This window comes from Anas acuta, chromosome 21, assembly GCF_963932015.1.
Source record: "Anas acuta chromosome 21, bAnaAcu1.1, whole genome shotgun sequence".
In the NCBI taxonomy this organism is placed as follows: Eukaryota; Metazoa; Chordata; class Aves; order Anseriformes; family Anatidae; genus Anas; species Anas acuta.
The window spans coordinates 3,948,314-3,972,361 of NC_088999.1; the positions used below are offsets into that span (position 1 = coordinate 3,948,314).

Below are 24,048 nucleotides of genomic sequence, written 5' to 3' on the forward strand. Positions count from 1 at the left end.
CGCACATAGCTTCTTTTAGACCTTTTTTTTTGGCTGACTTCCACTGCAGGATTAGTCTGCATTTGTGACTGCTACATCAGCCTTAAATGATTTAGTAGGAACAGTCTGAGCAGGAGCCGTCAGCGAACAATAATAATTTTAGGTAAATTTTGACCACATTGAGCCAAACAGCACTTGCACTGAGCTCCAGCTACCTGCCCCAAGGAGAAAACAGCACCTGCCCTTTCTTTGTGCATTGTCCCCTACTTACACAGCCTTGCTACTCCTCTGCAATCTCGGTCTCCTGGTGCACGACCACTTTGGTCACCGACATGTCCGGGTGCTGCTCCTTCGCCGCTTTTATGGCCTGTGCTAGCACCTGCAAGAGACCACACGTCAGAGAGGTGCCAGAGCCCGCACGCCAGCAAGGGTACTCGAGCTCACGAGACGCTTTCTAACTCCAGGGAGGGAAAAAGAGAAGTGAAACCACTTCAGCTGCACAGTTTGGAAGGAAACGTGGCTTTCTGCTTAAGCAGGCTGCAAATACTTAATTCCTCCTAGGAGCAAAGGCACAGCAGGAATAAATGCTGTGCACTGCGCTGAGCCGAGAATTAACAGGTCCTGAAGACTCCTGGTCCCAGTGGGAACACAAGGCAAGGAGGAAACTGCTGCAATCATTGGGTAATTTTGGATCCACACACATCGACACTATGGGAATTAAAGCCTGGCCATGAACTTCAAGCAGAGGAAGCGTGCCATCGGGCTGTGCTGGGGAGTCCTGGCACGCAGCGGGCAATGTGCCACCGCAGCACGAGCTGGGTCCTGCGGAGAGGACAACTTGCAGTGGCACTGGGTTATTTGTGAAAGGCAGGATGGTTTTCTAAGAATACATCACATCTCTCAGCTGCCCCATCCTAGAAGATAGATGGGAGCAATTAAGCCAACTGTTTATTCTTCCAGCAAGTGTGACTAGCACATTGAGGCTGTTCTCAGACATCTTCTGTCAGAATTAATTAACTAGTTCTTGTCGTACAAATATTTTCCAGGCCCGTGATACTTGCAACTAAAATTAAATTCAAAGTATAATTCTCTGATGACAAAGTCGTCACTTCCAACACATGCTAGAGGCCAGTGAGGCTGACTCATCACAAAGGCTTTCATATAAAGCCTGCGAGATTTAATGCAGGCATCTCCTACCCAGTGCTAAACACGGGTGGTGCTGAGGGCTATGCCGTGACGTCTGGCACTACACTGCAGCAATCCTGCTTCAAAGTTCGTAGAAAATGTATGCAGATAATCCAGATGTCAAGGAAAACCTTTATTTCGCATTCTTGCAGATATTTTTAAATTGCATTTTTCCAAAACAACTCTTGTATTAAAAAATTGTGCCAACACCAGCTTCGGAGCAGAATTAACCTTTGCTGGTCCAGCTGTGAAACTGCGTGCAGTCAAAAAGGAATTTATTATTGAAATCACTTTTGAAGCTTTATTTCTACTCCAGAAAAATGTCCCTAGCTTGTTTTCTGTTAAAAGTTATTTTCAGAAAGGCAGTCTGGCTGTCTGGTTTGTGCCAACTCTGAAAAGCTCTTTTGGAATGCGCCCAAGCTCCTACCTGGTCGTGGTCTACATCTGCATCTCCTGTGATGACAATCCTCTTTTCAATCCGCGTCTCTGAAATGCCACCTTTTACAGTCTAGCACAGAGGGAATACTACTGTTAGTCGAGAAGTGAACAGGAATACAAGTGCACTGGGGCTGCCTGTCTAAAGATGGTATCCAAAAATAGAATTACCAAATACTGCTGGCATACCACAGGATCAGCATCACGGAGGAAAACTGCCACCACTCATAAAGAAAAGCTGTCAGGTATTCAATGATCTCCTCTTGTAACTGAGCCGGTGAGGAGCTTTGACTCAGTACATTTCTCTCCTGCTGTCCCACAGGATGGCTACAGCCATGTCCAGACCTGACTCTACTTAATACATAACCTACAATCTTAATGCATCAGAGGCAGTTCTGGGATCCTTGGGTTTTGTTTTAGATATTAATCTCTCTTTTATTTTTTTAAAGGAACTGGAGCTTAAACTTTTTTTTTTTTTTTCCTATTACTCAACCTTGCCCTTGTTGTTTTACTTTATTGTTTTATTTTTGTCGTCACTGTCTTATCGTGTTCCCTGGCTGTTACCTTAGTGATCTGCGTGGTGGTGGTGCTGCTGGTGGTTTCTGAAGTGATGGTTTGAGCAGTGAGCAGGATGCCAGGGTCTAAATCTCCATTGCCACCATCCGTCTGTGGGAGACAAAAGAAGAGCCCGTCAGCCTCCATAGGCAGCGTGGACGGAAACAAGGCTTCACGTCAACAGAGCAGGGTGCAACCTGAGGATAAAAACTCGTCTCAAAAGCAGACTGCAGGATTTATGAGATGAAAGGACCCGATCTGCAGCTGGCTGCACTGCTCTCAGCTGCACAGGACCCCTCTTGGGTCTCTGGAGACTCAGCCGCTTGGACCCACCAGCAGCGGTGCAGGAGGAGCTACTTCTCTCTGGACTGTGCTTCCAAGCAACATTTGATTTGGAAGGAATTCTTTTCACACCCTTTCTCCTTCCTGCCACCACCTTGTACATCACTTACTTCAAGCTCTGCAGAAGCACTGACTTCAGCTACTGCCGAACTACAAACAATTGGTTTTGCAGTTGGTTACTTGGTTCCCAGTTTGCACAACTTGACTTCTCAAGGTCTGCCTAAAAATCCCGAAGTCCTCTTTGCTAATCTGCCCTGGCTCTGCTGTCCGTGTCTCCCTAGGAGGGAAGGAACAATATCCATGAGCAGCCGGTACCTGGAGTTACCACAAGGTGGGACCATTGTCCACAGGCCAGGAGAAAGCTAATGGCACACCACAGCCCATGCACGGCTGACTTCTCCCAGCCCTGGAAACTCCCTTTTAGTTGTCGTTTCCCTGGAGTAACAGCAGTAACCAGAACAAAGCTCCTCTCCCCCTCTTTTCACCTGCTGAGAAATCAGGCAACATGCTGCTGTCCCACGCAGATGCCCAAAAGCCTGCTGTGCTCCTGGGCTTGGTGACAATTGACACCACAGGAACATCTAAGCTACGCAGAAGCATAAACAGTATCTCCAAGTAACAATGTTTTGTTTTTTTTTCCTTTTAAATCATTAACAGCACAGTTTTGGAGATGCTTCTCTAAGCACCCAGCGAGAGCTAGACCCTTCCAAAGGGCCAGCTGCTATGTCCAGTGCACACCACAGGCAGCAGAAGTGTTGGTGCCCAGCCTTGTTCTATTCCTCAGCACCCAGTATTTTGCCCTCCTCAGGAATCCCAAATCATACAAAAGTGGGCCATGGGGTATCCAAACCCGAACCTAATCACCATGCCCTACAGTCACTACACGCCAGCGCCATGGGCTGCTTTGAACAACCACAGTTCAGAAAAAAACCAAGCTAATAAAGGATCCAAATTCTCAATGCACAAATAAAATCTATTTTATACTGAAGATTAAAATTGACCTTAGCAGTGAAACCATACCTGCATGTGCTGGTACTGCTCCACTAGCATTTCCAGTTTCCAGTCACTGCAGAGATACCCACTCCGATTATTGCTTTCTGCAATATTTTTGTTTTTCAACACCTGTTTCAGTGCTGAAGCCTCAGGGACAATCTTCAAACATTTTCAAACTCATTTATAAACAAAGTTCTGAAGAGGCATAAACAGCAAGGAGAGCTTGGGAAAACAAGCCAAACCATCTCTTGCAGAAAAAAGGCCAACTCAGGCCAGCTCTGCAGAGCCTAATCCACATCCCAAAGCGACCAGTGGCTGGAGATAAATTCTGTTTGCAAACACACACCTCGAAAAAGTAATTACAGCTCTTGAAAAACTAATTACACATCTTGGAAAAGTAATTACTCTCCAGGGATAATAAAAACACTGCCACTCTAAAAACATCAGATGCACCTGCAAATACTGTCCACGGGATTTGTTCACCTCTGTGCTGCGCCTCGGATGTTCAGAGAAAGGCAGGTGGTAGCAGACGGGGCTCCTGTCTCACCCAAAGACTTCAGATACACTTGGATGAGTTTAATTAAGCCCCTGGAAAATTAATCCAAACACACCTTACCTGTGCAGCTTCGTAGGTGATGGTCTTAGTCTCCGTGTGAACGATGGGGACTTCTTTTGTCGGAATTTCGCTTTTGACAGCATTGGACACGTCGGAGATGGTGACTGTCTGTGTCTTCACTAGGGGCGGCTATGGAACAGGTTAAAAACAGCTCAGTGAACACCCGGGAAGCGTCCCCACAGAACTGTGTGGCTGGCAAAAGTTCTGACACTGATCTGATAAAAGCACTGCGGGAACCCAGGTCAGCCCGGAGTCTTTATTTCTAAGCCTCTGGTACGACACACTTCCAAAGTCAAAGATCACGTGTGGGATTAAACAGACAGAAATCCTCTGCACCCTCCCAAATGCCGCGGCCTCAAGGCAGCCCAACAAAGGCATTAAGGCTTTAAGCCGTGTGTCACAATACCGTGAGGAAACTGTCTCCTCTGATCATTAACTTCCTAATTACTAGAAGCCCACTGCCAGCTGCCAGTAAGAGATGCCCCTCGTTTACTGGTATGTTAAGATTATCACAAACCCTGGACAAATGAAGACTTGCTCAGAGCTGAGAAGCTTTATCCTGGCTACAAGGGAAACCCTTATTAAAAACCCTCATCGCTTCCTAGGTCTTTAACTTTTATTAAATCAATGTCAGACAAAACAGAAACGTGACATCTCGGAAGAGAAACGGGGTGTGGGGGGGAGAGAAATCAGTTATTCCACCACCTGATCATCATCCAAAGGAAGACAGAGTTAGTTCAGACCCACGGTGCTTTCCCAGATCACTCCAGTTCTGCTCACCGGCCCCAGCCTGACAGATGCCACCGTGATTGTTAGCGGGGTGAGCGGACACCTCTATCGAACGTAAGCGATTAACCATCAGGAACACTGAAGCAGGCAAAAATATCTCCCACGGTGGGGAGCACAAAGGGACGTCAAAGCCCACGGTTGCGGTGTGAAAGCGCGCTTGACAGCGCTTCAAATTTGCTCTGCTGCACTACGGCTCAGCCTTGCAGTGCAGCAGGAGACAGCAAAATCCTTAAGGAGCTAAAATTACACGCCCCTGGAGCCTCAACGATTCCCTTTTGGGGGATATGCCGGGACACTTTCATTGAAAAAGGCAAACGGCGTTGCACCGAGGCAAGCCTTGTATTTAATGCGAAAATAAATTGAGAGGGGCTCATGTGCAGCGACTGCAGGAGGTTAACCGGGTAATTAGCTCCAAGAAAGAGTCCAAGTGAGTGAAACTCCTCTTTGTGGGTGCGTGGCATCTGCTTGCTGCAGTGTTTGTTTGGGGTCCCAGCCCAAAGCCAAACGGGGAGGTTTGGGAGAGAGCAGGCGTCGGGGCTCACTACCTGGAAGCAGCGAATGACCGCCGGCAGCCCGTTATTAACGCTCGAGTCGGGCCGCTCGCCATTTAGCTTTCTAAGCGGCTCTCCCACAAAATTGTCTTCGCCATCCTCTGCCACCTCCTCTCGTCCCCAGGGCTGCGGCGGAGGGGCAGCAGGGACTGCTGCGGGCTCCAGCTCAGGCAGCTCCGAGTCAGCCGCCTGCTTTTCCACGGCTGCACAAAGCCCCTCGGCGCAGCTCGGGTCCTCCTGGCCCTCAGGGAGGCTGGGGGCAGCCTCCTCCTCCTCCTTCTCCTCCTCCTCCTCCTCCTCCTCGTCCTTCTCCTCCTCGCTGCTTATGGAGGAAGCGCCAAAGTCACGGCTCGGAGAAGGCTCTGAGGCGGGTGGCATTTGGGTCTCACTAAAAGCTACCGACTGCTTTGGGCCCTCCCATTCAAAGCCAGTGTTAACACTTTTCCTCTCTGGCACTGCAGCCACATCCTCTCTGGAGAGAAAGTCACTCATATTCTAAAAAGAAACGAATACACAAAAAGGCCAGAGAGAGAGAGAGAGAAAGAGAGAGTTAGGGAGAACAGAAGGTCATGAAGCATCAAGACAAAACATCGGTCTCTTATAATACATCACATCTCCAGTAACGCATGCAACAGCAGCGGGTCTTGAACATTTCAGAGCTTGACAGCCTTTGTGACACACGATGGATCCGGTGGATTTACTGCCACAGCCCTCCTGGTGCATTAGTAACCCATGGTCTGAAGGTTTAAGGAATTAACATTAAAACGACACTCTACACCTAAATGAAGAACCATCACTGCACAGTTTTTGCCCAGTTTGGAAACAGGAATAATTTCAGTGTAGCAAGCAGGGGCCTTTGTGCACATCCAAAATTCACACGTGCAACAAAACTCACCAGCTACACTGAAACCATACACCAATGCTGCTTTCAACTCTTTGAAATATTTCATGTTGTGTTTTAATTTGCACATGGAAAGCAAGAGAATAAACCCAGAATTATTGTGCACAACCAATCTGCAGAGCCTGTGCTTTGCTGTCTTCCTGTCACCTGGGAACACACCTCTGAGCACCCTGTTTGCTGCTGCAGTCTCTGGGATAACACAGCCACGCCTGCAAAAAGTCGTAATGGCAAAATTATTGCAAGAATTGGTATTGAAATCAACTGATTCTGTTACCAAGATGGTCCCGAGCTGGTGATGCAGCCTGGTCAGCTGAAAGAAATGGCACTGCTTCTTCTAGACAAGCCAGCTCCACGAACCTGCACAGCTTAGCACAAAAGTTTTCAGCTGAGGAATAAAGAATTGGGGCTCAAAACTGGAAAACCAGACGTTGACAGTGATGTGTGCTGACCCCATCACCATCAAGCGTGCAGTTCTCAGCTGCACTTAACCCGTTATTTGGGGCTACTGAAGTATTTGTGCCATACTTTATCGCAAAGCAGTTGGTGCAGGGAAACCTTTGCCATAGCTAAACCTCCTGAAGGTACAACACAATTGGCATTTGTGATGGTGCACGGTTGAGAAGATAGGTAATAAAGCAACCCAGCCTTCCGAGAAGCAAGCAAGCATGTCTATAGCACCTGAGGTATTTTAGAAGAGTGCCAAACCCGGGGGTTTAGCGAAGGCTGGTGCTATGCTGCCTTCCATTCAGCTCCTTAGCAAGTTCTCAACTAGGTCTTCGCACATCTCTGGGAGCCCTCTAGCCAGAAGGGAAGCAACAGTGACAAAAGAGAAGAGAAGGGTTAAAACATGAACAAGACAAAAAGCTTTAGCACAAATCAGCTGTTTGCCCAAGTGGTGAGTACTTAATACACACTAATTCTCAGAGAGAAGCAGCATTTTTGGCACAAGCTGTGAACGACGGCTCCAATCCCGCCATATCCTAGAAATTGTGTTTCTCTCCTTATTGGCATGGAAAGCTGCCTTTAAGGCAGGGCAGAACAGCAGTTATTGACACGTACTATTTTAGACATACCAAAACTGCTGCCTCATCCAGCGGCAGGCAACAAGGAGGAAAGAACCCAGAAGGACGCCACTTCAATCAGTGCTAATTACTGCTTCTTATCAATAATTGACAGCCTCATGGATGATTTCTGGGAACTTTGTATAAAAACAGCCACATATCTGTACGACCAAAAACAGTGATTAAATTTTCATTAAAGTATGGCAATTCTGTCATCGTCAACTTTTATCCTAATTCTGTGGTGGTACTAAGATGAACAAAAACTGTTGCATCATTTTCTATTACAAAGATTCTCTGGGCAACCAAAAAAAAAAAGTAATTTGCACTTAAAATAAGGGATCTGAAGCCTGTGGGTTATTTGGTACAATGCATCTTCTGTACACCAGAAGCTTTCACCCTGACCGTCCTCATCTAGTGACACAGTTCAATAGTATTTTAGGAATTGTAACTGCTTTATGTAGGAACAAACAGATGCTTTTTTTAGTAACATTTCAAGAAAGGACTCTTCCAACATTCCTCCAGGAACTTTGCAGTGCCCAGCTTCTGTTTGTTATGTTCTTTAACGTTCCTTATGTCAGGTTCTGTATGTTATGATAGATTACCTGTAAGATTTCTGTCCTTTAGGGTTTCCAGCCTCTTTGGCCTCTGTTAAGTTCCTGGGCTAGGAAAATGCATTTAATAGGAGTGAAGTTGCAGCAATTAGCACTGTGATGATCAGATCAGACTACACACATATGGGAGTGCTATTTCGGAATGAAAACCACTTCCATATGTTCTCCTCCATAAGGTACGCACAGATCCTACCCTCGTTTTGCCTGACACAAGATACTATCCTGCAATGTTTCCCAGAACAGAGAACGAACTGAGGTTATGAAGTTCGAATTCCCATGACTTAACCATGCTATAAAACCTGGATTTATGTGCTGTCAGTGTCTCTGACAATGTGCCTGATGTCTCCTAATTCTGTGTGTCACAGCTTGCAAAGTAAGCAGGGCATCTTGAGAAGATATATTACATCTTCTGCAGTTTAATGGCAAATAAATGCCTTAGAAGCAAGATTTCCTTACATACCAGCTAGGGCACTACTTCGGCCAAGAGGCAGAATGAAATCCACAGTTAAAACAAAGCAGATTAAGCAGCTATAAAAACACGGGGCTGTTTAAGAGACAAACATTTGCATACAATAAAAACAACCTCCCAACTCCCTTTCGTACACAGAAAGTAATTTGCATTTGAGAAGCATCTTGCAGAGTAAAAGCACGGAGGAGCAGAAAAGCTTGAATGAAGCCTGTGGTGTGGATATACTGGTCTTCGACAGAGCACAGTGCAGCAATAAACATGCAGACTATAAAGACAGAAGGAAATCCTGATAAGATCAACTGACCAGAAGCACTTTTTTCTTGCCTTCCTATGCCACCATTAAGAAGACAAACTAATTAAAAGCTATTTCTTTCTACATGCAATTATCTATTTATACACACTTTTTCTTTTCCCCTTTATTTTTTTTTTAAATACAGCTATGTTTGTACCTATATTTCGAAATGCAGTTTACACGTAGGTTAAAAACGATCATTGCACACCAAAAGCAAACCACCAACCCAGCTCTCCAGGAATTTCAACATCTGTAACAAATTCTGATCTTATCAAGATTTTTTTTTTCAATTTGCAAATGCAAAAGCATTCCTACTTTCAAGGCTCAGATTTCCAAGTTCTCCTTGAGACCCATGAAACCTGGGAGGTGCCTGGGCTGCAAACTACTCATTTCCAGAGAAACGAAACCAAACCAGGTACACCTAAATCAAACACGAAGCAGACCACTTGCATAAGCCATACGCAGTGTAAAGAAAATACAGGACAGGATGCAGTGCCCCAGAAGAAAAAAAAATCAACCAAACACGAATGCAACTAAAACTTTACCCTGCTAAATACAAATCTTGGTGCACCCGATGTTGGCAAATACTGAGCATACAGCTTATTTAAAGTTGTAGTGTAAAAAGTGGCACACGGTAACTCAGACTGGGGATAAATTAATAACAGGCTTTGATACCAGATACTGAAAGGATTATTTTCGAAGTATTTTTGCATAAAGTTATGGTTGCCTGTATTTTTTTAATTATATTTTAATTTTTTTTTTTTTTTTTAGAGAACCTGCTATTTCGGATGGGGATATAACCACATGAACCAGCTGCCCTGACCACGCTCCTCGCGCTGCCAGGGATAATTTCCATTTCCTTCCTCTGCTTCTTTCCTCTCCCAGAAGAACTCCTGCAGGACTGCTGCTGCAGCCTGTGCTAGCATGCTGCTCTGCTGCCCTTCTCCCTGCAACACTTCGATTATCCTCAGCCCCAAAGAGATTCCAGTCTCACTGGAAACTTAAGGATCGCCAAAATGAAGTCAACCTGTCAATTACCAAAGACAAGTTAATAAAAATTATTAAAAATATTAAATGGCAATGCGTGCTAACTCCATACAACAACCACATCCAATGCTATAAATCCTAATTAGTATTTCCCATTGCTTTCTTCTTCAGCAGGGCGTTGCAGCAGCTAACGCTGGTGCATGTTATTAGGTTATCCCCAAACAAGTATGCACATAAGCTGACAGGCTCAGTGTGACGTCTACAGATGCACGAGTAGATGAAGTTGCTTTTGCAGCAAGCCACACTCACCAGTAAGAAATCCCAGATCAAATGGTGAACGCTCACTCTCACAGCTGTCAAAGTACTTGAGTAAAAAATATTATAAAGCAGAAAACAAGATACCCTTATTTTACAGTACCTGCTATGTCTTAGAGAATTTCTTTGCCTTAAACATAGAAGTAAAAAAAGTTTAGAAGCCATTCAACAAAAGTTTGGCATTTGAAAATGACATTACCCACGGATTTGCATTTTGGGGCAGGTTTTTCAATTGCCATTGATCTGATTGCAACGTCCTGACCAGCCCAGTCAGACAGCAGAAAGAGAAAAGAGAATTTAACTGAAGTTAAAGGTAAGGCTAGAAAATACAGATCATGCTTTAAGCTTAATGGGGTTATATTGCTGTCACGAACAAGAATCCCAAGAAATTACATGACACAGCAGCCCCTTCCTATGCACTGCATCAGCTGCTTTGCAAGATGAAACAACCTCCAGATCGATGCTTAAGTTTCCACAATCCAGCTACTGAAGACACTTCCAAAAGCACTTCCCTCTTCCCTCCACCCTTCCCATCCCTCCAGGTGCCAGCCCCCCTCACACAGAGCCGTGTTTTGCTTGGCTCAAATTCCCTCAGCAGAGAAAAAGCTGCGGGTGGCATTCCAAACGCTGCCTCGGATTTGGTTTAGCAATGGGAAACAGAGTGAGGACACTGTCAGGGTTTATAACCGACACCACTTCTGTGCTGCTGCATTTTGCCTGCCTCATTTGGCAACATTTGGGCTCTGCTCTGATGCAGGCTCATCGGGAGGGCACAGCAGAGCTGGTGCTGCTCCGGCACGGCCAGGCTTGCTTCTCCATGACTGCTCAGAGCAAGAGAAAGCTGAACAGTTCAGCCAAAAATAAATAATCTCACAGAAAAAAAGTTGGGAGCTAAAATTAAAAATGTCTCTCTCTATGGCCTCTAGCCATGGTCACAACCTGGGCAGCTCCAACCAGCTCCAATTCCTGTGAGACTTGCATTGTGCCGCCGAGCAGAAAGGCAGGGGTTCATTAGGAGTGCGGTTTCTTCACTCACAAAACCAGAAGGGAGCATTTTTCTCCTCAAATTAATCCAATGCCGCAGGGAAAGGCTCTCAAAGTTGCACGGCACCATGTGCAGCACGGGGAATTCACAGTGGCACAATGGCACAGGACGATCCTCACCGAGCAGCAGCGCATGAAACCCCTCGGTGTCACTGCAGCTACTGGCAAAGGAGCAGCACAGAAACACAGGACCTGCGACGCTGCTGCTCTCCAAAGACTTTCTGCAAACTATTTTACCTACCATTCAGTCTCAAGAGTGAGAAGTTAGCGTTGCATTAAGTATTTAGCAGAGGACTGGAGCTTTTGGCTCCTCTGCAAACAAAGCTCTTAACCGAGACAGATTTAATCCTGAATCAAATTATCCTGGCCTCTTTCTGAGCCTGCACGCTCCTCTGCACATCAGGATGAAGCTCGCACAGCTGTGTCCAGCTGCAAGCCAGGTGCTGGCTCTCAGACCCCACCTGAATCCCACCGCACGGGGCAGCTGCTAACAGCTCAGGGTCTGACGGTGCCTGGCTTGAGAAAGCAATACGAGAGTTAGTCCGACAAGTCACAGCACGGGTCATAAGCCTTTTTTGTTAATAAGCAGTGGAAAGAAGAATCTGATTTGCAATAACATTTATTAATGATAAATGTACATATTTACAAAGAAAAATCTGAGAAAAAATACAAAGCCAAAAAAGTGTTCCAAAAGAGAGCATTGTCGTTAAAAAAGAAAGTATTTTTAGTCCCCACAAACTGATCCAACACAACTGTGTACCACTGCTAGAAGGTCACAAGGTGGCACAAACCAAGGCTCCTAGGACAGCCTTTACCCAAAGCCTGCAGTCCTTCCCTCCAGCTTTACAAACCAGGAGATGCTAGCAGGGACACCAGGAAAACACCACGAGCAGGGTCTCCCACATCACCAGCACTAGAGAGCATAGACCAAAATGCTTTGAAATCAATCACTAACTCTTCCTTGGGATAAGCTTTTCTGGGAAGCATCCTACCTCAGTCGGTTATGTCAGAACAGGTGTGATCAACTCATGACCACAAAAGAAAAAGAAAACCCAGTGAAACAGTGAGATAATCTCAGAGTGACAAATTCCCACCGCTGACACAGAGAAGCTTCACCTAAAACCTTCCTGAGGAGCCCTGAGGTGCAGACAGGGCAAGGCCAGTCCTGCAAACGAGGAATGCCAAGGAAACCCACCTCTCCTTATTTCAGGGCTAGACACAAATATTTAATTCTTCCTCTTTAGGGCCATCCCCAGTTACTGCACAAACTGTATGGGAGGAGAACTGGTCTTATGCTCAACTCCAAATCCTAACACAACCTTCCTGTAGAGACTCAGTTCATCTTTGATCAACCCACTGGGTTGAAAAGCAAAGCAGCACACGACAGGAGATGCAGACAATACCAGCTGTCTACCCTAATCTCTCTGTTATCTTCTAACAATGGAAAAGAAAAGGTGGATTTTGTTTTACAGTACTGCATGCCTCTTCAATACCACCAGCGAACATCCTATACAGAGCCCACTACCTAATGCAGCCTCAGAGTTGAAGCCAAGTTTGAAGCCATCGGTCAGGCTCAGGTGCACTTGCTGCTTCTAAATATTCACATCCACCATTTCTCAAAGCATGAAAGCCTAAGAAACCACTCTGCATTTTAGCTGGAGATCAGAAAAGCCGCTGTCAGGATAAGAAGATTCGGAATAGAAAGTAAGCGCAGAGCCAACCACAGGCTCCGCGATGGAAAAAGCTGAAGGGACTGAACCTCGGCTGGTCCCTTGCTCCAGCTGCTGGCTGGAATCCAGGTGGAAGCACCAAAGTGTCCCTGCAGCAGAGCAGTCAGACTGCAAAGCACTGGGGAACTCTAATTAACAGCAAACCGCTGGCAGTCTTCTAGTGGTTAAGCCACTGGCGTGGCAGAGTCACTGAGATGTCATTTCTGCAGCAGGTCACACTGAAGGATCAGGATTTCCCTTGAAGATCTGGATGAAGTTACATGCTGCAGCCATTTTCAGCTTCCCTTTGGAAGAAATGACCGAGTTGTGCAACAGGGTGGAACTGCAGCACGCACAGCCAGGGGGCTTTAATCCTACCACCATGAGCACTACACGGTGCTGCCAGGGGCTAGGGGGGCTGCCAGCACCTTGCAGCCTGTTTGTTCCTGAGGAAGAAGGGAGCAAAGTACACGTTAGTTCCTTTAGGAAAACCTGAGACCTCTGCCCTTGAACTAAGCCAGATCGTGTCAAGTCTGCACAACACCGAGCAACCTGAGTGGACATCAGGAAAAACCAGGGAAATTGGGAATCAACCAGCACGGCACAAACGTGCCCAAGATACCTAACGCACAACAACGAGACCCTAGGAAGGTTGCCATGGGCAAGATGACGTTTCTGTTCCTGATAAGCTACGATCTTTCCCTGCCATTAAGGATCATATCCACCTGAATGAATATAGATAACTGGCCTCTACACTGCCATAGAAATATAAAGAGTTTGTTCAGTTTCTTTATACTCTTCAGTGATAACTGCTTTATAAATTCCAAAAATGTTCCTGAGCATTCTCAGAATGTGAAGTTTAATTAATTTATTTTTTTTTTTGCTGACAACCAGCCTTATCTCAAAATTAAAGAAAGGAAAAGTGAGAGAGAGACCATGTTAATTAATTAAATAATTGTGTTGAAGTGACCAACAGAGCGCACCTCTCATCACTCTGTGATCAGATTATCTTGAGCAATGCTTATGTTCAAACATTGCTCTGGGCAAAGATTTTAGACTTTAGGTCCTTTGGAAATGGTAGAGAGCTGCAGAAACCAGGGCTTTGCAAAAGCCACTGTTATGGCTTCAAGGAATTTGTCATCGGTTGGTGCGCAGTAACCCAAAGAGTGCTCAATGCAGTAATCCTCAAACAGCACCGTGACAGCTAACCTGAGCAATGGCTTTTTAAAAGGTTCATGTTTAAGCTGTTCTTCTCCCTGAAATATAGACAGAAAAAGGAAAGAGAAGGATCTGAACATCCCCTGTCCCTTCCCTCCCCACGTCGTGCTGTGGAGGACAAATGGTCCCTGCTTTTCCTTATGTCTGCTCCAATTTTTGAAGGGTAAACTTTTTGGAAAGCTTCTTCCATCCTGCATCGTCTGCATTGCATGTGGCACCTCAGCATCCTTCTTTAGCTTTCCTACCTCTCCTCTCCAAGGCCCGCTTTCTCAAGATAATGTTCCTGAATCTCATCCACGGGCATCCCGAGCAGTGCTGGAACCCTGCATCGCACCGAGCGGCCACGGCTGCTGCACAGGCAGGAGGAGGCAGCTCTCCATCCAGCTGCACCACACCTGTAGCCATACAGCACTGAACAACCCATTTCCTTCTGCTATTTCTGCTGCTGAAAGAGGAAGACTGTGTATCAAAGGCAGTGTATTAAAAAGGGAAGAATACTTTCCGAGGAAAATCAGCATTCAGAGAAAACAAAGTCCTAAAGGCACAAACTGGTGAACTCATCAGAGCACGGTACGAGATCTGGGGACAGAGTGGTCGGATCAGAAAGATTCCTGGGAGATCAAAACGAAGGGTTCCACTTGCAACCTAAATTTCTGAGACAGAGTTTAGAGAGCCTCAGCCTACACGCTGAGAGTAAGAGACAGCTCAAATAGTCCGTGATATGCTAGGATCCTTCCGACCAGGCAGCACATGCCAAGTTGTGCACAAACCTTAATTGCCTTGCGTCTTTTTCCTGTAAGCATATTTGCTAGCTTCCTACAGTACACTGTTCACACAGATACAGACCTATAAAGGGTTATAAATACACATATTTATATATATTCACACTTTTTAGTCCCTGTAATAGAGTTCTACTCCTTTCTCTTCTATGCTGTTGGAGCAGCTGCCAACACTGCTGGCACTGGTGGCTGTTCTCAGAAGTAACTGCTTCTACACCAATACTCTAGAGAAAGCAACAGAAAGCACATTGCTACTGGAAGGAGAAGCGGCTGGCTCAGCTCAGCCCCATAATTGCTATATACAGAAAAGAAACCCCTTAGACACAAAGTCCCGTCTGCCCTCCAGCTCGCAAACCTCTTGTGCTCAGCCTGGCAGAGCAACTCCTCTCGCATCTTTCGCAGCTCGATCGCATTCACTATCAAGTTAACTTGGATAAACGAGAGCATTTTCCAGACATTTACATTTGTAGGCAATAAACAACAAGCAGCATGCAACGGTTTTGTTAAGGAAGTCAAAACAATTGATGGCTTGAACGTTAGAACCGTGTCCTGAGCACAATTGTCTTTTTACACGTTGGGGTGAACTAAACGGTGGGAAAGTCAACATGCTAACAAGGCGACGTGTAACAGGTTATTCCATTCCTGTGACCTAAGCAAACATGCTTCAGTTAGCTCACAACAAGTTAAAAAACACATCTGGAGTGCACCAAGACCACCAGGTTCAGAAAAATGATTAATCTATGTTTACAATAAGTAGTTCCTTCTAATGGATTTTCTCCTACAACGCGATGGATTTTCTTTGAAATGAGAACTCGGGTGCGAGAGGGAAGCTGATGCTTTGCAGAAGGCTTCCCACTGGGAAAATCAAAAAGTTGCCTGTCCCTGTCTATAAGTTAACACTAATAGCAGCACTGACAATCAACACTTTTTATTTAAATGCCAATCTCAGTTTCCTAGAAAAGGAGTGGTTATGGATTAGATTCAGCACATTGCTGTGAAGCCTCTTCAGGCTTTTGGATCACTATCAAATGTTCCTCTGCTTGTGAACAGCTCACGCTCAAAGCAACGAGCTTAAAAGAAGTCTTCAGCAATCACTACATTAAGTCAAGAAGGGCTGCAGAGGCAAACACCCCCTGCCATGGATTTATGTTCTCAGCCTGCCCTCTTACAGCTGAAGCCTCTGAAACTGGGGACGTGATTTAGAGAATTCGTTTTTGTGCGCAGAGCTCTAGGAAATGTCAAAATAGATCTGGCAATCCATTACCACTCCTGCCAGGCCTCGGATCACAGCTCCACAATAAAGACAGAGGGATTAACACTAGCGTTGCAGGGCGTCCCTCCCCGGGACAGCAAACTACGGAGATCAAAGACCAGGACAAGGAAGATGCAGCAGAGGCTACGGCCAAGAGATTCAGGAGCTTTGGTCTTGAGGTTTCAGTGTGACCCTGTTCCCACTCAGAGAAAGAGCAGCCACCAAATAGTCAGCGCTATCACCACAAGAAAAGACATCATAAAGGGAATACGCGGAGAAGGAAAAATACTAGAGTACAGCTGACACTTTTTGAGGGATTTCTGCTCTTCAGGAATTGGAATAGAAACCTTTGGAAGAGTTTCTTCACTTGCTTGCCGGGGAAAGGCTGTCTCAGTAGGTATCTCCTGCTTTTTTAGTTTGTCTTCATCCTGTACTAACAGAGGACGTTCCTGTGTCTGCTTTTGTGGTAGAAGATCAAGAAAGACAGAGAGAGATGAACAAAAATGACAGATGGAAAGTGCCCAACGTGACACTTGGAGGTGTGCAAAGTTTTCGGACAGTCTTCCTGTCAACGTGCTAATCGACTGCTCTCAAAAGCAGAGGTTTTATTTATTTATTTATTATTATTTAGAGCTCGAATCACCCTGCCACCCGAGCTGCAAAATATCATTCTCTTACAGAGCTCATGGATCCCTGCATCACGATCCACGTGTGTTTTGCAACTGCCCTCCAAGAAAAGCGCGTGGCTGAAGCCTACTGAAGGGTGTTTGGAATTGGAATGGTTCGGCAGAAAGGGAGCTTTGTGGCATTACCAAGAGAAATGGTGTAGTACAAAACGTGGTCTCTGACAACTTCCTATTCTACAGTGCCCTTAAAAAATAGCTTTTGTTAAATAACATTTAGACTTCAGTGCAGGTACAAAATTATCTTTTGAAAGTTCTGACAAGAGTATCAAAATCTCAATTTCTGAAAATTCTACTGGAACAAGTGAAAAACTTTTACATCTTAGAAATCCCGAGCGTGGAACAGGCAGGCTGCCAGCACGAGTGCTCCAAAGCCCTGAAATCTCGCTCTGCGTTTTAGCACTTTTGTTTCTGGAGCCTCGAGAATGTGAAAACCCAGAATGAATAAATCATCACACGGGATCATGCAAGGGCTCTAGCACTTTCGCTGGAGAAAGACAAGATTGTGGCAAGTGTTGCTGCGACCTGGCCAAGTGGCTCTCCAGCCCTTCAGGTCTGCAGCTGTGGTCAAACCCAAGTGCACCTAAGAAAGAAAGAACTTGGCTCTAAGCTCTCTCAGCTGAGCTAGCCTCCTCTGGTCAGTGCGGTATTTTGGGACTGGTTCTTTGCACACCCCTAAGTGCTGAGTATCAGGGAGAAAGTAGCTGGGAGACTGGGCAGCAAAAGAAAATATAAAATGCAAGAGTAACATGATCATTAAAACAAAAACGGAAAGAAAGACAACATAAAAAGAACAGGGTACAGTTAATCTTTCATAATTGCTTTTCTCTCCGAATACACGGTTACATCTTTCATGCAGCTTTTTTCCAACCAGCCATGCACCAAAGGAAGCAAATTGAAAGCTGCAAAAGCTGCAGCAGTGCAAAAAGTCCTCTCAAGTGTTAGGCTGTGAGTTATGAAACTACTCCATGTAGCCAAAAGAAAAATGTTATCCAGCAGCTGCTCTCGAGTTTTTGCTCGGTGCCATTGCAATAGCAAAAATCTGGTTCAGCAGCACATATCCGAACAGCAGCTTTACCTCAAGCCCACCAACCTGTCTCTCAGAAGATAGGACAGTGACTTTCTTGACCTGGACACACAAAGCGTGTAAGGTTCAGTTGTCTTGCAGTAAAACATACGAGAAGAGCAGAAAAGCAGCCCCTGGCAGAACACCCCTTCACCACCACAGCAGGGTTATGATACCACCATGAGCAGTAGAAACAGGATTGCTTTGCATTATTCACCAGCCCTAAACATCACACACTGATGTGCAGGTCACGTAAAAATTCCTTCCCGGTAGGTGTCATCTCAAAGATGCATTTCTGGAAGTTCACGGCATAATGTGTCCACCTCCATCGCAGAGATGAGGCTGCTTCAAAGGAGCATATTAAGAGGCAGAGTGAATTTCCAGAAATGCAAATCAAGGGCTGACCCCAATCTTCATGTCACTGTGGTGCACTGCAGCCTTCCAAGCCCACATCATCCAGTATTGTGCACAGCAGCCCCCTAAGACCTCACATGCCATCACCACGCACGGATTTCTCCTGAATAACCAAGAATTTCTTTCTCAAACTGCAGCTGCTGAGCTTGAGAGCCCCTGCTCTGTTCCACCTGCACTCCATAAAACGCTTGGTACAGCAGGCAGAGCTCTGTGTCGCTCTGCTGTGCCCTGCTTTGCCAATTCCTGCAGAAATTGCACTAAAAGGCAGCAACCAAAGGGTGAAGTTCATCCAGGTGCTATACAGGCTAATTCCAAGAATGACAACAAGTTAATTTGGCGGGTATGGGAGGGAAATTGTTTTGATAACAGGAAAAAAATCCCTACAATTTTCACAGCCTTTATGTTTTGAGGAGTCTGTAGTAAACTTGGCCACTAAAGCCCCTCGTATCCATTCTGATAACCCTCCATCCTCTGCAAGATTATTTCTGTTTAACAAGCGCCACCCTTGCAGTGGGATGAAGAGCACCTGGAAGCTTATCTGCAGAGCTGTGGGCAGGAAGGGGAGAAGCTAGGGTTAAAGCAGGAGAGATTCTGTGACTGCCTTTGCTGCAGTCAGGATTCAATTTTTCAGTTTTAATGAAAATCTCATTCATTATTTAAGGGACTGATTACCACTTTCACTCACAAGCTTCAAATCTGAGCCAGGAAGCGCCAGTATTAATATAAAGAGAGAAGCTGCCTATTATCAAAGAAGAAACAAGCTGGCAGACATCTCTGCTGCTCCATCTCCATTTCTTTGAAAAGTCTGGGTTTTTTTGGAGGAAATTAGTGAGGGGACTGTGAATGTATGTGGCTACTGACATACAGGCAGTGCTTCTGCAAGGAGAAAGCCTTCCATCGGGTAGGAACAGCCCTGCTCTCATCACAGCACAGCACCTGTGTGCACTCGCAGATCCCAGTGCAAGACTAAACCCAGTGACTGGATTAACTGGAGATTGACATTTGAAACTGATGGCATGCGAATGTTCCTGCACTGCATTACCTGCAATGTTCCCTTCAATTTAGGGCTTTGAGGGGTTGGGAAGCACCAGGAATAAGTCAAACCATGTGAAATATGCTATCAGCATGGATGACAGCAACGCTAGGAAAAGCATTATCGAAACCAGGTGAAGAATTCCCACGTTTTTATACAATTCACAAAAATAAATCACGTTTTACGATCCTAAAACTAAAGCAGTCATTCTCTCAGAGGCCATTAGGCATGGTAAAAGTCACCTCAGATGGAACCAAAGCTCCGGGGAGCTGAGGCTCGACCTGAGCTCGTGAGGCCGTCCCTGGATGCAGCACGTTAGGGCACGCAGCGAGCCTCCCCCCGCGCGGCCTCAGGGTACTCACTCCGTCCGCTCCCGTGGGAATCTGCCCGTTGACGTTCAGCGTTCGGAAGGGGGAGTGAGTGGACAAACGTTTGTCCCATTCACTCGGCCGAGGCTCCGGGACAGACTCCATGAAGTTCTTCTTCAACTCGCTGATGTTGGCGTGGTGCTTCTTGATTTCTTCCTGGGTCTTATCTAGATCCTAGTAGCGAAAGGACAGAATGAATGGGGAGGCACAGGGACAGGCACCTACAGTTGCCTACGCTGCCACATAGCAAAGCTGCACTCAGCAGAGATGTTGCCGACTTCCATCAATTGTGCTCACACTGTAAACACACCAAGGGAACGTCCTCTCTCCTTTCTCGTCTTGTAGGGAGCAAATCTGCAACCAGCACAGCGGGGTGTCTGCCAGGAGCGAGACTTGCCGTCACTTCAGCTCAAGCTACACCGAAACAGATGACAGCCGAGTTGTTAGCTCGTGGGATTTCGGCACGTGGGATTTACTGAATTGCCAGACTAAGTTTGTTTGGGTTCTTCAATTTCAGGCTTCTAAATTGGGTGGGTTTGCTTTCTTTTCCCTCTGCTAGCCTGACGTTTCAAGGGTACAAATGCAGTTAAAGTTAAGGAACTTTTTTCCAATTTCACTCATTCTCTTTGTATCTATTCTGTCATCTTATCAGACGTTATCTGTGGTCCCAGAACACCCCCATCACTTTATTTTTTTTCTCCTCTCATCTCCAGGAGCTATCATAAGAGCTTTAGACTTCAGAACTGAAGATGAGAGGGCAGACCTCTACAATTGAGCTGAGAATTTGCTTTATGTTTTTTATTTGTTTATCAGGAAACTCCTGCTGAAATTATTGATCTGGAAAGAGCCGGATTTCTACTCTGCGATGCCAGTTTACAGCATAAATGCACAGACTTCAAGGCAAGTCAGCTCAGTTCGACTGATGTGTTCAGAAATAGCCTTTCCTTGCAAGCAAAACAGTTGGTTTAAAACGAAGCTTTTGCATAAAATAGGCTTAAGCCAAACAACAACTTTTCTGGACAGTGCCAAAAAGCAGCAAGCCTCACTCATCAGAAAAGGGGAAAGTAAGGTCAGTAGAAGCATCACTGGCAGATTTCGCTCTTTTTATGCTTTTAGTTGTGACTCAGCCCATAGATTTTAGAAGATGGGAGAACAAGTGCTTCTGGAAGCAAATGCATCCCTAAAGGAAGCCCCCCTCCACCCCACCCCGATACCTGCATTCCTGCAGCGTACCCAGGACACGCCACCTTCAGTTTACGGGGTTATAGCCCCAACCGCCTCATTAACAACATTTGCTCTTTTTGGCACGGTGCTGGGGAAACAACAGCTTTGGCATCTGTCCCAGATAAAAGCACGAGGCAAGTGCTTGCTCATTAGAAGAAGCACGAATAGGTCTGCTGAGGACGCCGCGGTAAAGTCGGCCGCTGGGACCCCTGCGTGGGTCCAGGAGCCCTCCGGCTGCCCCTGGCTGAGAGAAGAGAGCCCCTCGCCTGCCTGCCACGAGCTGGTCCTGAGAGTCTGCAGAGAAGCTAAAGCCCCGGAGTGACACGTGAAGCCACAACCGGTCTCAAAAAGCATCTTAAGGAACAAGCTCTCGGAGCATTAAGCTCTCCCTCGTCTTTTTGCCTTTTCCTAAGACCACGGAGCGCGGGTTGCTGAGCACTGAGCGTTAAATGGCTTTCCATAAAACCAAGCAGCAGTGAGTGTGGAGTACTTCTCTGCAAGCAGTTGTGCTGGAAGTCACCCGATCTGCCAAACGCAGGGAGTAAAAAGGAGCAAAAGGGGGGAGGCGCCGGGGCCAGCCCTCTTCTAGGCGAGGGCAGGAGCACCTGCAACAGAACCGGGTGGAGGCGGGCGAGGGAGCAGAGCCCAGTGCCACACTGATAGGAAAAAGCCTTTTAGGAGCAACGTGTAGGTAAAAGCTCTGCGTGGAGGAGGGGAGGAGGAGCTGCTCGCATTGGCCTAAAGAAAGCGACAGGCACAGTCTTCGCAGCGCGCCGGCGGTGGCCGAACTCTGCCCGTCTGCTGACCGCTCGCTCGTGTCCGAAAGCTTAAATTGTAGCAGTCAAAAAAAAAAAAACCCCAAAGCTGCAAAACGTTTAAAATTCAGATTAGGAGAAGGCAGTTAGTACACTTCAACTTTCGAGAGATACCAACAGGGAAACCCTACCAGCTGCTGGTGCTGCAAGGTTGAGTAGAAACACGTAAGGCAGGAACAGAGAACCAGAAGCCACAAACGTCTTCTGTAACACGGTGTTGTAGGAAAATATATGATTGGCACTTTCTGTTCTGAGACTGTGCTTGGGTGGAACCAAGGGTGAAGGGCTCCCGGTGCCAAAGGGAACAGCTCTGCAGCCCCACATCGCCCCAAGCCACCAGGCCAGCCCCAGGGGCTCAGCACCGAGCCATTGCTGGGGATGCTGCAAGGCAAGAGGGAGGTCGCAGGAGGATCCCAGCGACTGTCCCACGTGGCCCCAGCTGGAAGATGGGCTGGTTCGTGCCTCTGCTTTAAGCAACGTGGCTGGCCCAGTGGCCTGAAGGCCATGGTGGTCACCGAAATTTAATTTATTTTTTTATAGACTGTCTTTGCTCGCAAGAAAAGCATTTATTTCAGGCTAGGAGAGACTTGGAGACGAGCACTCCCACCACAATTCGTGCCGACAGGAGCACCCAGCTCATCACCCACGGGTCTAAGAACAGAGCAGGCTGAGCACACGGCTCTGCCAATCATATATTTTGGGTAAGTATGAGAGAATGAAAGTCAGAAGAGGTAGAAGGAAGAATGCTTGTGCATTGTCATGTTTACTGTCAGCATGCAAAAGCGTACTTAAAAAAAAAAAAAGTCTTTCATGCAATGGCATGCAAAAACAAAGGCGGCAGCAGCAGAAGAGGAAGAAAAAGTTCAGCACAGAATGCAGAAGGTCTAGGCAAACGCAACTGAAAAAAGCTTCAAGTTCATACAAACCTCCAACATTAAATTGCTATGCCTGATATAAATGTTTTCACCATCTAGTCTCTTTGATCTTTTCTGTGAAAATGAAAGAAAAGGGGGAACAAAAAAAAGAAAAGCACAAAAAATTAAAATGTTGTTCTTGCGGGATTCACAAATTGGCAAATTAAAAAGTTAACTCAACGTTTGGAGCGCAGCGCTGTGCCGGTGTGGGATGGGCCACGGAGCCACAAGAACGCCTGCACCGAGTCACCACCAGGAAATGGAAGTTGGGGCTCATGAGAATGGGAAAATGCAATGGGTCCTTTAAAGAGACAGCTCCCAGTGTTTCATCGGCTTTTGCATTGCTTTAGACTGCTCTCCACAAAGAGACAGCTCACTGTGCTGCTGTGGAAGCCTTGCACGAAGTCGTAACTTCATATTCCTGATAGTGATGCATGCCCGCCACAGGGTACTAGGCTGGTTTGGTGCTCTACGTGCAATTTTTACACGGTCTCAATGTGCATAGTAACTATACTTAAAACACCTTTCCCATCTTGAATTTTTCCCCTATTACTCAATCAGTACAAAAAAAGTATTAATTTATTTTTTTTTTGCATTTCCGGGAATGCACACTGAACAGTTTTCTTTGGTTTCTAACTAAATTTGTTCCAGAGAAGCAAAGATAAATTTTACAGGTCATATAGGTTTATAGGTATATGTTTCTCTCTAACATTCAACATGCAAATTTTAGCAATCAGACTGTCTATGGGAAAAAGCCGTTCACTTTGAAATCAAGTATTTGATAGTTGCAGTTTAAAAACAACAAAAACCAAAAACCCAACCCAAAGCACATGAAGAAATTGGAGCACTGTCTTTTTAAATCGGTTACATATGCATGAATGATATGGCAAATTTGTTTGGTGAAAGTGGAAAATGGCTAACCTTCCTCATTCTTATCAGTTCTTCCTCTTTTTCTGCAGGCTGCTGCTGTGTGGCAGTGATAAAAAACAAAAAAAAAAACAAAAATTGTTGGTTCATTTAACCATGTTGAACCTTCAAAAATGTGAGCAACCTAACTGAATTATCGGCACAAACCTGGGGCTGGTCACCATTCGTGGTGGGTACTGTGACCTCAATGTGCGTTTTCCTCACCTACATTTAAGAAATAAATTGGTAAAAACATTTCTTGTTAGTAGACTTTTTTTTTTTTTTTTTCAAGAGACAATTTAGTTTCAAAACACAGCTGCATCAGGTTGGTTTTGAGATGCTGGGTGAACATGCAAAAACCAACATGCAGCCTGCCAGAAGGAGTTAATAACACCGCAGCTCTCCGTCAGTCTGTTAGTCCAACAGCACAGTCGAAACAATTCTTTCAGCTTGAGAAGTATTTGCATTTGCAGCTAGTGCTCTCTAGTGCTCCTGAAGGCTGGCTTCCCACTTGCGTTAGATTTGTCAGGCGATGTTTTAAA

At 45.9% G+C, this 24,048-nt stretch overlaps 1 protein-coding gene across 32 annotated transcripts in view; it reads right to left on the bottom strand.

Moving 5' to 3' along the window:
- The window catches only part of EPB41 (erythrocyte membrane protein band 4.1), a 78,284-nt gene that overhangs the window by 4,282 nt on the left and 49,954 nt on the right, over positions 1-24,048 (bottom strand). For 8 of the 32 annotated variants that reach the window (XM_068657949.1, XM_068657950.1, XM_068657958.1 and 5 more), the window contains 10 exons: positions 23,675-23,731; positions 23,522-23,566; positions 22,613-22,675; positions 19,642-19,821; positions 17,845-17,895; positions 5,440-5,940; positions 4,106-4,234; positions 2,164-2,265; positions 1,592-1,672; positions 251-358 (listed from right to left, as the gene is read on the bottom strand). In XM_068657949.1, the coding sequence (XP_068514050.1) occupies positions 260-358; positions 1,592-1,672; positions 2,164-2,265; positions 4,106-4,234; positions 5,440-5,940; positions 17,845-17,895; positions 19,642-19,821; positions 22,613-22,675; positions 23,522-23,566; positions 23,675-23,731 (1,308 nt within the window). In that variant the 3' untranslated portion in view covers positions 251-259. Of the gene's footprint in view, positions 1-250; positions 359-1,591; positions 1,673-2,163; positions 2,266-4,105; positions 4,235-5,439; positions 5,941-16,522; positions 17,479-17,844; positions 17,896-19,641; positions 19,822-22,612; positions 22,676-23,521; positions 23,567-23,674; positions 23,732-24,048 lie in introns of those variants that run through there. The other 24 variants (XM_068657959.1, XM_068657951.1, XM_068657960.1 and 21 more) reach the window with 18 other exon arrangements.